This window comes from Scyliorhinus canicula, chromosome 25, assembly GCF_902713615.1.
Source record: "Scyliorhinus canicula chromosome 25, sScyCan1.1, whole genome shotgun sequence".
Classification (NCBI taxonomy): domain Eukaryota; kingdom Metazoa; phylum Chordata; class Chondrichthyes; order Carcharhiniformes; family Scyliorhinidae; genus Scyliorhinus; species Scyliorhinus canicula.
This window is the reverse complement of record NC_052170.1, coordinates 14,930,757-14,945,347: the sequence shown is the minus strand read 5'-3', so window position 1 is coordinate 14,945,347 and position 14,591 is coordinate 14,930,757. Positions and strand designations below refer to the sequence as shown.

The window sequence follows — 14,591 nt, the reverse complement described above, 5'->3', positions numbered from 1 at the left end:
TTGTATAAAATGCGCAACAGGCAGATAATAGCAGTATGCTAAAAAATGGAAGGTAAACAGGTGATGCAAAAATACTAAAGTTGGCAGGGTAATGGTTAAAAACAAAGTAGAAGGGGCAGCACGGTGGCACAATGAATTAGCACTGTTGCCTCATGGCGCCAAGGACCCGGGTTCGATCCCGGCCCCGGGTCACTGTCCGTGTGGAGTTTCCACATTCTCCTCTTGTCTGCGCTGGTCTCACCCCCCCACAACCCACAGATGTGCACCACACAAATAAATAAATTATTTATGTATTTTAAAAAGTGAAGTAGATGGATTTGGGTCCGCTGGCAGACTCAGCCATCCCTGTACTGTACTCTGAAGCAGACATTAGTTACCTTAATTAACTAAAATAAAAAGAATGCTTAACACTGCAGCCAGTTGAGTGCAAATTGATATTAGGCTAAAATCGTGCAATGTTGTGGCAAAACTGCAATTTGGGCACTCTGCTCAGATTTGGTTACAGTGAAATTTAAGTCTGGTGCAGTGAAGCGACACGGCAGAGCCACATCATGAAATGATTCAGTTGCACAGCAACGCTCAGTGAAATGGAGGAACTCAGAGGGGGCCTGATAGAATTGATATAGAGCGACCTAGATAAAGGAAAACCAGGGGACTACTTTACTGCATGCCAGAATAAGGGGGTAGGCCGTTAAAATCAATGATAGGTTAAGTCAGGACAGATGCCAGGAAGAACTTTTTCAGGCAAAGGACACCGTCACTTGGAATTGTAATCCAGGTAGGACAGTGAAGGTTAAAACCAGTTTCACCATGTAAATGGAAATTGTAGATTTGCTTTGAGAATAAATCAATCTGATTTGTGATTTGTATAGCTGGATGCCTTAGGTTTCTGGATACTGTACCCTGAAGCAGATGTTACTTACAATAAGCAGTGCTAATGGAGAAGATTAGAACGCTTCTTCTACTAAAACATTACTTCAATTTGTCCAATGCTGGAAGCAGAGCCTGGTCCCGCTGGTTTGTAAAGTAAGTCGTAGAGGGGTCAAGGCTTAGGTCTGGGACAATAAAGAACGATACTTACCACCAGAACTAAAATTCATGTTGGACGTTTGTCAAAACCTCAGTGTTTAGCTTGTGGTTAATTTACTTTTGGATACAAGCAGAGGATTATTAGCATATGGGGCATGTGCACCCAATGAAGAGGCACAGTTCTGTGACTAGTGGAAGCTTGGTGCAGCCTCTGCAGTGCCAACTTGGAAAACTAGCCACCTAACTTTAACAACACATGCAATCCTTGTAAGAACAAAGGTAATAAAAGGACACATGGCCATCAACGACAGGCAAGGACAAAGAATAACACGCTAGCAATGAATGCCTCTCATGGGAAATATAATCACTTTTCGTTCAGGCCCTTCTGGTTTAGATTATTCTTGGAGATCTAATAAAACGGCATTCAATTAAATGTTTCCTCTGGGAAGGTGCAGATAAGACGATTACATTGGGTTGGGGGGAGGGGGGGGGGGTGGAGAAACAGAGGTGGAGGAAGCTGATTTAAGTGTTCAAAAATGCGGGGAAACCTCAACTGTGAATTTACCCTAGTAATCATAACCCACGGTTCCGCTACCTGAATTCCTATCTCTGGTGACAGTCACTAAAGCTTTGGCCTTACATATTCAAATGAGCTGAGAAACCAAGAGTTGGCCGAAATAGGAAAACAACTTGTGGCCCGATGGGGATGAGCGACCATAATGTGATGGAATTCTTCACCAAGACCCGGGTTCTTGTGATGCAGTTGGTTCTGAGACTAGGGTCCTGAATCGAAATAAAGGAAACTACAATGGTATGAGGTGTGAGTTGGCTATGATGGATTGGAGAATGTTACTTAGAGGGATGACGGTTGAATAGACAATGGCAAACATTCAAAGAGCTCATGAGCGAACTGTAGCAATTGTTTATTCCTGTCTGACACAAAAATAAAACAGGAAAGTATCCAAACCATGGATTACAAGGGAAATTAGAGATGCTATTAGATCCAAGGAAGAGGCATAAAAATTGTCCAGAAAAAAACAAGACCTGAGGATTGGGAGAAGTTTAGAATTCAGTAAAAGGGGAAAATAGAGTGAGTGTTAAATTTTTTGGGGAACATAAAAACGGACTGTAAAAGCTTCCATCGGCATGTGAGAGGATTGGTGAAGATAAATGTAGGTACAGTCAAAAACAGGGGAATTTATAATGGGAACAAAGAAATAGCTGACCAATTAAATATATACTTTGGTTCTGCCTTCTCAAGGACGACACTAATAACGTACCAGAAATGTTGGGGAACACAGGGTTTAGTGAGAGGGGGAAACTGAAGGAATTCAATATTAGTAGGGAAATGGTTTTGAGGAAATGGCTGGGATTGAAGGCCGATAAATCCCCAGGGTCTGATAATCTTGGGGCTACAGGGATCAAAGGATATGGGGTGGGAGGGGGGGGGAAGAGAAAGGAGAGAGAGAGAGAGAGAAGCGGAAAGAGGTTACGGAGTTGGAGGATCAGCCATGATCATAATGAATGGCGCAGCAGGCTCGAAGGGCCCACCCCTGGTCCTATTTGCAACGTTTCTGCCATTTTAATTGGGGCTGGGGATGAAGCCGATCTATCTGAAGATTACTCTGTTCTGCAAGTGCATGTCTCTCGAGCTGGCACATTAAAATGCAAAATCACTCTGTTTCCTAGTAGCCGTTTGCTTGTTTGTGGCAAGTTTATGAGGACAAGCACATTCCAAAGTTATAACTAAAACGGACACAAAACCACAGGGGCTTAATGGAAGGTTGTACAAAATACTTACCACGTTAGATACCACACATCTTGTCTACACTCATGGATGAGGTTGCTTATGGTGCATCTGCCCATAATAGAAGGAAAGACTGATGTGTCATTAGTGAATATTCCTAATACTCAAGAGGATATCAAACTTCAAACTGTAAGCTACTTGGGCACCAAAACTTGTAAATCAACTACTTCCTGGGTTTGAGCTAGTCGAAGGATCCTCTGTGGAATACATATCCTTCCGAGTTAAACTCCCCAGGGCTCCCCTCACTTTGAGCAGAAATGCTGTTGTGTTTCACGATGGCGCAAACAGGGCCTGGGCACGTCCTTTTCTGGCCCATACAGCGGGTCAGCATGGCGCTGGAGCGGTTCACGCCGCTCGAGTCTCTGTACGCGGCGCCAAATGGGTGCCACAGCAACCTGCGCATGCGCAGTTGGGGCAGCTCAATCCTGCGCATGCGCAGTTGGGCCAAGCTATCCTGCGCATGCGCGGGCAACTTCTTACGCGCGCCGGCCCCGCATTATGGCGGGGGTATTCAGGGGGTGGAATGTAGGCCCGGATGGGGGGGGTGGGAGAGGCTGGCCCACCAATTGGTGGGCCCCGATCGCAGGCCAGACCCCTTCGGAGGCCCCCCACCCCCCCCCCGGTGAAGGAGCCCCCCTCCCCACAGGCCACCCCCCCTGAGAGTTCCCGCCGGCAGCGACCAGGGGTGGACGCCGCCGGCGGGACCCTGGCGTGTTGGAGCGGCCGCTCGGCCCATCCGGGCCAGAGAAAAGCCGCGAGCGGTGATTCTCCGAACGACCTGGCACGATTTGCACGCCGTTGGTTTTGTGTGGGGGGGGGGGGGGGGGGGGGGGGGGGGGATCGCGTGCAGGAGTGGGGGCGGCATGGGTGCGATTCGCACGGTGCCCGGCGATTCGCCCACCAGCGGGTGGGGGATACCACCCGCTCTTGATGCAAATGTAGGGGCACCACACCTATAATGTCCAAGGAACCTATCTGTAACCAATCTTTAAAATCATCCACAACAGGAGTGGAAATCTGTGCAGTGCCTGCACCTTAATCCAGAGGTTAGAAGGTCCAAAACTGTGTCCCCAACTTATTTGTGCAACATACTTCCAAGTTCTCTGATGAGGTTGAGAGTACTTGCACTTAGTTTAGGAGTGCAGATTTATCTAGGCCAAAGAACAAAGAAAAGTACAGCACAGGGCAGCACAAGTGGATAGCACTGTGGCTTCACAGCGCCAGGGTCCCAGGTTCGATTCCCCGCTGGGTCACTGTCTGTGCGGAGTCTGCACGTTCTCCCCGTGCCTGCGTGGGTTTCCTCCGGGTGCTCCGGTTCCTCCCACAGTCCAAAGACGTGCAGGTTAGGTGGATTGGCCATGATAAATTGCCCTTAGTGAGCAAAAGGTTAGCAGGGGTTATTGGGATAGGGTGGAAGTGAGGGCTTAAATGGGTCGGTGCAGATTCGATGGGCCGAATGGCCTCCTTCTGCATTGTATGTTCTAAATCTAAGTCAACAGGCCCCTCGGCCTGCGCCGACCATGATGCCCGTCTAAACTAAAATCTACTACACTTCCAGCGTCCTTATCCCTCTATTCCCATCCTATTCATGCATTTGTCAAGATGTCCCTTAAACGTCACCAAAAACTGGGCGTCTATGTTTTTGTGATTGAGAAATTTAGGTGAGTGGCTCAGGCTCAGTGTAAAATACCAGCAAGGCAGAACACCACCTGGAGAGGAAAAAATGGGAACCTAGATTTAGCTTTTGTTTGAAAAGCCTTCAGCTTTCAATCGAGATTATGCAGTTTTGATATTCCGGGAAAGAATCAGTGATGAATGTGAGACAAATCCTGTTTTTGTTAATACCGAGGATGAAATTTCTTGCTGCCATCTCTATCGATATTGCACAAGAGTTTAACCAACGGTGACCTCTGCTCTTTAATGCAACAGAAAATTGGCCCTCTGCCTCCCAATAGCTGAAGAAAAAAAAAGTGCAGGGAGATTAATTCATTCGGTGACTTGATTAATTAACTTAATACAGCCAGGTTTGTCGATAATCTGGTTTGTTTGGTTTAAAAAAAAAACTTAATTAGGATTTTACAAATCTGATCATCTGAAAGGCTAATAAGCGACCACAACTTACTGAGGTTTAAGGTGTATTGTCATCCTGGGGAGACCAAAACAGCTTCTTCGACAGCAGCTCTCCTGATGTCTGAGGAGTGTTCATCAATGATCTACCTGTTTTCCCTTGCTCTGGAGATTTACTGGACATTGGCTTTGGCAAAATGGGATGCACTTTCTTGAGCGTTGACGATCCTGACTGAGACTGGCCCTTTGGTGGACTGTTCATGGCCAACTTTGGTGATTTAGCTATATGTGTTGCTTCTCCCTGACATTCCTCCCCGAGTGGTTTACCGGGAGCTTCTTGCTTTAAACCAGACATGTCCTTTGGTGAACAGCTTTGCGGTTTATCACTTGCCAAGGTTGAGGGTAAAACACTAGGTATCCCCTTTCTTTTCATCAGTTCATACAATGTACCGATGGGGGCACCACTGCTCTCAGAGTCTGGCACTCCAAACTGCCTCAGGTGGAAGCGTGCATGGCTTGACAATCCTTTACGAGTTTCAAAGCAGGTGCCACATAGCTGACAGGAATTCAGCACTAAAGTAAAAAAAACAAAACACAGTCAATCCTGAGACAAACATTAATGCTTCAAAAGCCCCAACATGGCTAGACCGTGCTCGTGGAACCATGCAACTGAAATATCCCAGTCTGGTTATAGACAACTTACACTGTTGCTGCATAAAGTGGTATAAATATGCACTGCCACGATGATGGCAGCTACCCAGAGACCACCTCAAAGCAGTAAAATAATAAAGGTAAGGATCATGCTTCTCTATTATCTATATTTACAGGATTACTTCCAAAAACAGTGTCATCCTGTTTTGTGCTGATGCAGCAATTACTTACAAAAGATCAGAACATTGTTTCCGAACGTTGAAGACCCTCTCAACCTCTCCATACTCTGATTAAGCGCATCATAGCCCCATTTCCATTAAATAAGGACAGAGTGAGTCTGTGTAAAGTCTCCACTGCACCCCATTCTCTTACCCTATTGTACCATGGTGGGCTTTATTCCAATTCGCCCCTGTTAACCCGAAGAAAGATTCTTTTGGATTTCAGCCTACACAAAAATCCTTTTCACTTTTATCTCATTGTTTGCATCTTTTTGAATGCCGCAAATAAGGAAATGTGCCAAGTGTGACCTCCTAACTTTGTTGGTCATTTCAAAGTCCAATGGCTCATTCTGCATATACAGCAGAATAAGCAACGTGACATATTTATCACCCACAATGATCTTCAATGCTTGCCGACATCACCGCCAAGTTATTTTCAGTAACGCTAAATGTCTTATCTTACTCGTCATTTCTAGAAACGAGAAACATTTTAATTTTTGTCACCATCTGTTTCCATGTGCCTATGAAGCAGCATGGTAGCACAGTGGTTAGCACTGTTGCTTCACAGCGCCAGGGTCCCAGGTTCGATTCCTGGCTTGGGTGACTGACTGTGTGGAGCCTGAATGTTCTCCCTGTGTCTGCGTGGGTTTCCTCCGGGTGCTCCGGTTCCCTTCCACAAGTCCTGAAAGATGTGCTGTCAGGTGAATTGGACATTCTGAATTCTCCCTCTGTGTACCCGAACAGGCACCAGAATGTGGCGATTAGGGGACTTAGTAACTTAAAAGCCTACTTGTGACAATAAAGATGATTATTATACTGCCTTTGGGTGCCCTACTTCCTTAAACTTTGTCTCACCTGAAAAAATTAAGACTTTCCTCTTACAATACCTTTGTAGAGATCATTCATTAACACAAAGGAGGATTGCCAGAATGGATGCTCTGCTGGCGACCAGCTGCCCAAACTGAATAATTACCCCTCATATAACATACTTTTGTTGAAAAATGTTAAATCATTCATCCCTCTGAAGACATCTTAAAAATACCTACATCGAACTAAGTAAATGCTATTTAGCCTAGTTGGGAGTAGACTGGGGCTTTGTGCTGATGCACACCCCAACAGGGTTATTCATATCAGTTTCAGTTCTGAGCCAAGGTTCTTTTCACTTTCAAGACAGTGGTAGAAGAAGCCACAGGGGAAATGAATCCTCGGCACTTGTGTACACATCTTCAGGCTGCTTTCAGAGAAAAACTGATGAATTTGAATCTGATTCATGCAAAGGAAACGTAACTAAAGCTTGTCCCATTTAGCCTCGCCTGTCATTAGGTCAGGTGCAGTGAGACACAATGAGCTAAGAAAGCTACACCAGGTCAAAACATGGAGAGAGGATCACAGTCATCAGCAGCAGTTCTGCAGCAGAATTTATCATACTACCAAATTGAAGCATATCTCACTTCACAAGAATGAAAACATTTAGCGTGACTGGAGTAGTGAACACAGGATGCTTCTCCTTCAAATTGCCTCCCTGTTCGGGTTACTTGTAAAAATGTGAATAATATGGCGCTTCTTAGTCCACTTTCACATACACTACACTTGTCTAAGACAGTGACTGTGTGTATGGCACCAAAATGGATCAAATGTGCGCTTAATAAATGGCCATGAGTATATTGCAACATTTGAAAGCCAACTGGTATATTAAAGTGACGTGAACCCTACTACCAAATGCCCGTTTATTGCCACAGGACAATATGCAAGCTGTAAAGATAATTTTCACTTTGGACTATTTGAATAATATTCTGACTAAAAGCAGCCAAATACCTCAGATTGGATTCTTTGAGCAGTTCAGCTCTAAAGGTCAAGCTCCTTCTGTTCAGCATAAGGACTCCATTCACATACTGATGTACAACTTTACAGTTCATTTTGTCAGCAACAGCAACATCGCTTCGTAGCATTAGCACAAAAGGACATTTAGAGGCTTCATATACACTTGTGTCACTTTCTGATCAAAGGAAGATGCTCAAAAATGAAAGCCCACATTACAGCGACTCGTACCTCATCTGGCATTCACAGTCGTGAACGCAGCAATGATCCAGAATCAGAATAAAGGTCCCGAAAGAGAGATTCAATCCTAAATCTCGGGTTGTGCCACATTGAAAGGAAAACCTAAACTTTAAAATTTAGAAAGGGATTGCAAGTTGGGGCAGGGTTTGATCATACGTGGCCATCACTTGGCACTCAAAGTGCCTGCACTGGCAGAACCTGTTACTAAACTGATCACGCAGTAAGCTAAGAACCGCACCCATACAGGACACAATGTAATTCTGAGATGAAATATTTCCAAGCGCAAGATCTTGCTGAGCCATCTTTGCCTCTCTCCTTCATGCTAATTCTACAGTGTTTGCGGAGAAGTCACCAGCTAGGGACTGGCCTAAAACTAAGGCAACCCCCGCAAACAAAAAACACTGAAAAACAGAGGCAAAGGTATTTGCAGGTTAGGGACTTTGTGTGAAAGGTCTGGAGGAGGTTCCCTAGGTTGCCAGGACACACCCTGCTGAAGCGACTGCTGCTTCCAGATATTGAAGAGGGGAGAAGAATTGGGGATATATAAGAGTGGCTGGGGGAGCAGGGAGGTGAGCGGGTAAAGATCAAGGAGAAATAGGAAGTGGAGTTTGGAGGGGAGATCAATTGTGGAGTACTGCGTAGGGTAAACAAGACCTCTTGTGCAAGGATGAGCCTGATACAGTTTAAGGTGGTGCACAGGGTGCATATGACTTGGTCGAGAATAATAATAATTAGCTTATTGTCGCAAGTAGGTTTCAACGAAGTCACTGTGAAAAGCCCCTAGTCGCCACATTCCGGTGCCAGTTTGGGGAGGCCGGTACGGGAATTGAACCCGCACTGCTGCCTTGTTCTGCATTACAAGCCAGCGTTTTAGCCCACTGTGCTAAACCAGTCCATATGAGTTGGTTCTTTCAGGGGGTAGCAGATGAGTGTGAGAGGTGTGGGCAGGGCCCAGTGAACCACATGCACAGATTTTGGGGTTGCACAAAATTGGGAAGAATCTGGGCAGCAGTGTTTGCGGTCTTAGCCAGGATAGTGGAGGAGGAGGTGGACCCAGACCCATTGGTGGCGATATTTGGGATTTCAGAGAAGACGGAGCCCATGGAGAGGAGGAAGGCCGATGTCGTTGCAGTTGGAGAAGATGAAGTATGAGGTAAGGGGCTCTGCAGGGGCAGTTTGAGAAAAAGGGGGGGGGGATCTTTGAGACCGTGTTTGAGGAGCTGCACACTGTACAGTTGATTGCTGGGAAGTATGTTTCCCAGGGTGTTTATTTGCTGTAACCTGTTTGGATACATATTTGTAATAAAATACATTAAAAAAAAACAGAGGCAGAAGAGACAAAGGGAGTACACAAATGCAACGCATATTATAGAATGAATGACAAGTTCAGTATTGCGCAAGAATCAAGACAATCAACATACTTAAACTGCAACTTAATCCAAGCCCCTTCAGACAAAATTCTCTGATGCTTCACTGATCGAGTGAATTGTTTTAAACTTACATTTGTTGGACTGTAGCGAATCCTCCCCTTGGGTCACCAAGGCAATTTTGGGAAGCGCCTGCTTGGGATGCACCGGAGTTGTTTGCGTGTTGCCGTCCAGTGTTCCCAACAATTCATTTTGCTCCCGGAGTTCGGATTCCCCAGAACTATGGCCGGACGGCAATTGTAGCTCCGGAGTGGACATTTCGTCATCATCGGGATCAATTATCACCACTGGAGGGGGGAGGGGGGGGGGTCGGGGGGGAAAGAGAGAGAGAGAGAAGAGGGGAAAAAATTAAATTGAAAATGATTTCAACAGTTAAACTACCTAAATTCCTTTCTTTCAAGTCCATTGTCCGAAATGTACAATTTGAGAATACCCAAGGTGGCAATAATAGAGCTATTGAAATCCCCCACTCTCAAGCAACTAGGTTTTGATGGTTGTATTGCTGTACGGGTAGAGATCAACTTTCAGTCATTTGCTCAAGTGGCCATACTTCACCAGTGAGTCCAGATAATGAGGATCACTGGGTGTTCGGGCACAGACAGTTCAATAGTAAAGCATGGTCCCTCGCCTCATGAAACTTCCAGACTCATAATTCCGTCCAACTGGAAAGCAATCCGAAAGCAGAACCATAGCTGATTCTGCCCCACACCCCCGTGCCTTCCCAGGACTATAAACACCCCAAAGCAAGCACAATGCAATCGACGGACTGAGCACAGATCAGAGGGTAAATCAGAGATCTTCAGGTTTGTGAGGTTTAATGCTACCCAGGGTGAAGCAGTAGGATATAGGGACCAATACAGAGCGGTTAAATTTGAATTTTGAAGTGCCCAAACATTAAACAAGGAAGATTGCTTGAAATGACACTCAAAACAAACTTACAATTTTTCTTTAAAATTTAAAGTACCAATTCACTTTGTTCCAATTAAAGGGGAATTAGCCTGGCCAATCCACCTATCCTTCAGCTGTGTGGGTGAGATCTAAGCCGACACATGGGCAGTGACCTGGGGCCAGGATCGAACCCAGGTCCTCGTGTCATGAAGCAGCAGTGCTAGCCACTGTGCCACCCAAATAAAAGAGTTCAACGAATAACTGCTTTCGGAGTTATTTGTCTCTTCATCTCTGCTGTATTGTCGTGGCAAAAATCACACCAAGCAGATACAAGGAACATGGATTCCAAACAATAACATATTACGCGCACCCCCCCCCCCCCCCCCCCCCCCCCCCCCCCCCCCCCCCACGAACTAGGTGCTGAAACCCTAGCCTCTGAAAACAATCATATACACTCCCTGGAGAGTATTCTTGTATCCTTAAGAGTGATGGCAATGCAACATTTTGTTTGTGATTTATCCACATAAACTGTGAAAAACACTCAGAACTACAACTAAATGGGACTCATGGTTGGGTTTGGTGGTTGTTGCAGTGGGAGCGATTTGAAGTGATTAGATGGACGCAAAGAAAATTTACGGCACAATAGGAGACTGCTCGGCCCATTGTGTACATACTGGCTGAAAATGAGCTGCCTAACCAAATCCCACTAAATTTCATGTGATTTCAGTAACAGAGATACATGGTGATCAGTGCAGTTTCAGAATCACTCTGGGGAAATTGGGATTCATTTCCAAGTTACTGCTGATTCAGTCTTCATACGTTAGCACAGTGGTTAGCACAGTTACTTCACAACGCCAGGGACCCGGGTTCGATTGTCGATTTGGGTTGCTGTCTGCCCGTTCTCCCCTGTGTCTGCGTGGGTTTCCACCCAGTGCTCCAGTTTCCTCCCACAAGCACCGAAAGATGTGCTTGTTAGGTGAATTGGACGTTCTGAATTCTCCCTGTGTCCCCGAACAGGCGCCGCAGTGTGGCGACTAGGGGATTTTCACAGTAACTTCATTGCAGTGTTAATGTAAACCTACTTGTGACACTAATAGAGATTATTATTTTTATATTTGCAGTTACTTTTTACACCAAAATCTCTTAAACCCACACATTTCTCCTGCAAGATCCACATTTTTTTTTCCTGCCTTCCCAGGCACCCTCCCCCAAATCTCCTGGCTTCTCTTCTCACTCATTTTTTGCACACTAATCTTCAGCATTTATAGCATTTCACGTGAACCCATTGTTTCATATGTGCAACACTAAATATAAACCCCAGTTTGTCACCAAAACTGCCCGGTACCATTTCCAGAACGCCGTCCACCATTGCAGCAAGCTGATCCCGCCAGTATGGAAACCCTCATTCACTCTGACGACTGATCCTTCTGACCGTCATCTCAATCCTACTCCGGCAAACTTAATCTCAAAGCCTGCTCTCCACAGCACCTCCAGCTTTATCTCAAATTCTGGCCTATTGACAAGCCACCACGCCAGAAAGAAAATTAAAATAGAGCAGGGAGGCGCAATATAGGAAATAAATATGGAGAAAAAAATCTTCTGCAACTCGTTAAAATACACAGATCGCATAGGCCAGCACACACACAAACTGGCTCTGTGTTAGACTTAAAAGGGGGTGTTAAGCATTTCGGCAGGCCTGGAGTCAGACAAAACAATGACAGACATGGGAAAGCACTAAAATGTCTGCCAGAGTTCCTTTTTAACATATACATGTTTTACAAAGGGAATCAAAAATCTTTACGACCCAAGATCAGCAATTATACTATGAAATGGCTGAAAGTAGGGCCTTGAGAAACCTGATCACGTGGAACAAAGTAGTTTCATATTTCACATTTAGAATAAGTGGCCATAATGGTGCCCCAAATTAAACCAAAATGCAGTACAGCATGACAAAAGGATGCCCCTACTTTCAAAGAACTGAATACATGCGCATTTAAAGGGGCTACATTTTGAAAATTTGTTGTTGAATATAACTCGGCTCTGCAACCATTTAGTATTGGGCGATGCTCATGACAAATACTTTAAACAAGCATCTAATAAACTTGATCAAAGTGCTTCTAAAAGGCCATTTCCTATCATTTCACCAAATACTCAAACCATGCTTTTAACTTTCCTTCCCCCCCTCCCAAACACTTCAGCCTATATGTATGCATTTTATTTAACGGCAATCTAGAACAGTACAATGCTCGAGAAGCTATTAAATACACGCAGGTAGAAGATGGCAGGTGACGGAATTCATGTTGAGACAACTGCCGGTAATATCTTAAGAGTGGAGCCTGAAAACTGCCCTTTCGAGCCAAGAGATCATCCGGTTCAGTGAACTAGTCACAAGGATCTTCCCAAAATCCAGGAACTTGTACTTACTATTCACAAAGCATTGGCTGGAGGCATTAGAAAGTCTACAGGCCCACCAACTGTGGCTATAGGCATGCTATATTCATGAACACATTTTAAAACAGACATTACAACGCTCCAGGCACTTATAGCCAAAGGTTCTCTGAAATTTCATAATCGGATAGACGGGTGATTGAAGGAATAAGGAACAACGGCAACCTAGGATTAAAACCACTGCCCTAGTGAAGGATAAATGTCTACACAGAATATGTGGGTTGAATTCTCGGTTTCTATTGCGATGTTATGTTCATTAGCTGCCTGTCAGGAGCTTTAATTTATTTCTGATGGTTCGATCATAATTAGCACCATCACACTGTGGTTTATACAGCCAACCCGCAGTTCAGGCGACAGACATCAGGCTGCTCGATCACCACATCATCACCACTGACCATCAAAAACTATCTTTCAATTATACTTCACTAAAAAGACAAAAACAAATTATAATTTTCTACTACGGTAAAGACCCAAAAGCCTTCAGATATTCCTCGTTTCAAAGTTAAGGCTATAGACAACTCAATCAAAAGAGTTTCTTTTTAAATGTGAGCCAGCCAAACTATTACAGTCTCCAAAAGGAAGAATGAATCACAGGAGAAAGCAACTGGGCGCAAATCTCACCGAATCATCTGCATCCAGATACCCGTTGATATTTAAAGTCAAAAGCACAGTTTGTTCTTTGACAATATTAAACAAATACACTTTAAAAGCAAAGCTTTGGAACATTGGACAGAAATTGGGAAATGACAACAAGAAGTTGGCAACTGAAAAAATAGGCGGAATTGAAAGTTTACAGCTGTTCCGCCATGTTTTGTGTGGGTGAGACATTTTTAGAAATCAACTTAATTCAACCAGGTTCACACCAAGATGAAACAATATTCATAGAATCCCTACAGTGCAGAAGGAGGTGGTTTGGCCCGGCTAGTCTGCATCAGCCCTCCGAAAGTGCAACCAATCTTGGCCCAATCCCAGCCCTAACCCCGTAACGCTACCCAACCATTGGACACTTAGGGGTCAATCCACCTAACCTGCGCATCTTTGGACATTATATTGGCAAAGGGCAATACTGCACTGGCCTCACACATACTGTGGAGATCCTTGCAAATTACAATGAGAATTTTAATAACATGAACCTAAGCGAACCAGAAGCAATTTGTTTTAATACCAGATTCAGCTGCACAGACTGAAACTTTTAAGGCACTTATATGTGCCAGCTAATGATTGGAGGCCAGAGCCAACTAAATGGAGATTGCAAATTACAGTTATACTGCAAACTTTGTACCCCTATGGATCTGCACACAAGCATCCAGATGCTAGGTACTATCAGCAACCATGAGAATGTCATCACCCCCTGAATTTCCTTCTATGTATACATCAACGTGACCTGGGCACATTTTTCGCTGTCCTTTCATTCCTGGGTCAATAACTTGGAATTTTCTGTCTCAAACCATTTCAGGCAAAGTTAAGAAAAGCACACAATATCACCCCCAACCAGGAATAGTCATTAAATGCATCCTGCTCCACAATCACCAAAATCCCCAGGGCAGAGAGGATAGTTAGCCCTCTGCCAACTGTTTATTAACAGGGGAGGGTGGGGAGTGGGGAGAGAGAGAGAGGAGAGTGGGAAGAACATGCTTACTTTTGAAGGAGGGGGAAAGAGATCCCACAAACATGGAGGGCCCACTGAATCTAACATCAGGTCCTCATTCTAATGTTTACACCGTTTCCTGCACAGCAGCCAGCCCAGATGACGGGTTGGAGCCAGGATTGTCCAGAGTCAGTCGAACTGGTAACCGGAAAGCGATGGGAACTAGGTGTGGGACAGCCTTTTCAAATCGCTACCCAAGTATCATTCGAATATCATTACAAGCATGCCACGCCAGGGCGGGTCACTTGGTCACACCGATTGAAACTGAAAACAGGTGACTGGATGATGGGGTGGGATTCTGCAAATGTAAGAATTTGAACCACGTCAAGCATCGTGAGGAGCGGGGGGTT

General features: G+C 44.9%; 1 protein-coding gene across 1 annotated transcript in view; it reads right to left on the bottom strand.

The window, feature by feature from the left end:
* Positions 1-14,591, bottom strand: part of LOC119957008 — a 142,719-nt gene that overhangs the window by 51,569 nt on the left and 76,559 nt on the right. The window contains 2 exon segments of the mRNA XM_038784591.1: positions 4,959-5,476; positions 9,332-9,544. Coding sequence (XP_038640519.1) covers positions 4,959-5,476; positions 9,332-9,544 — 731 coding nt within the window.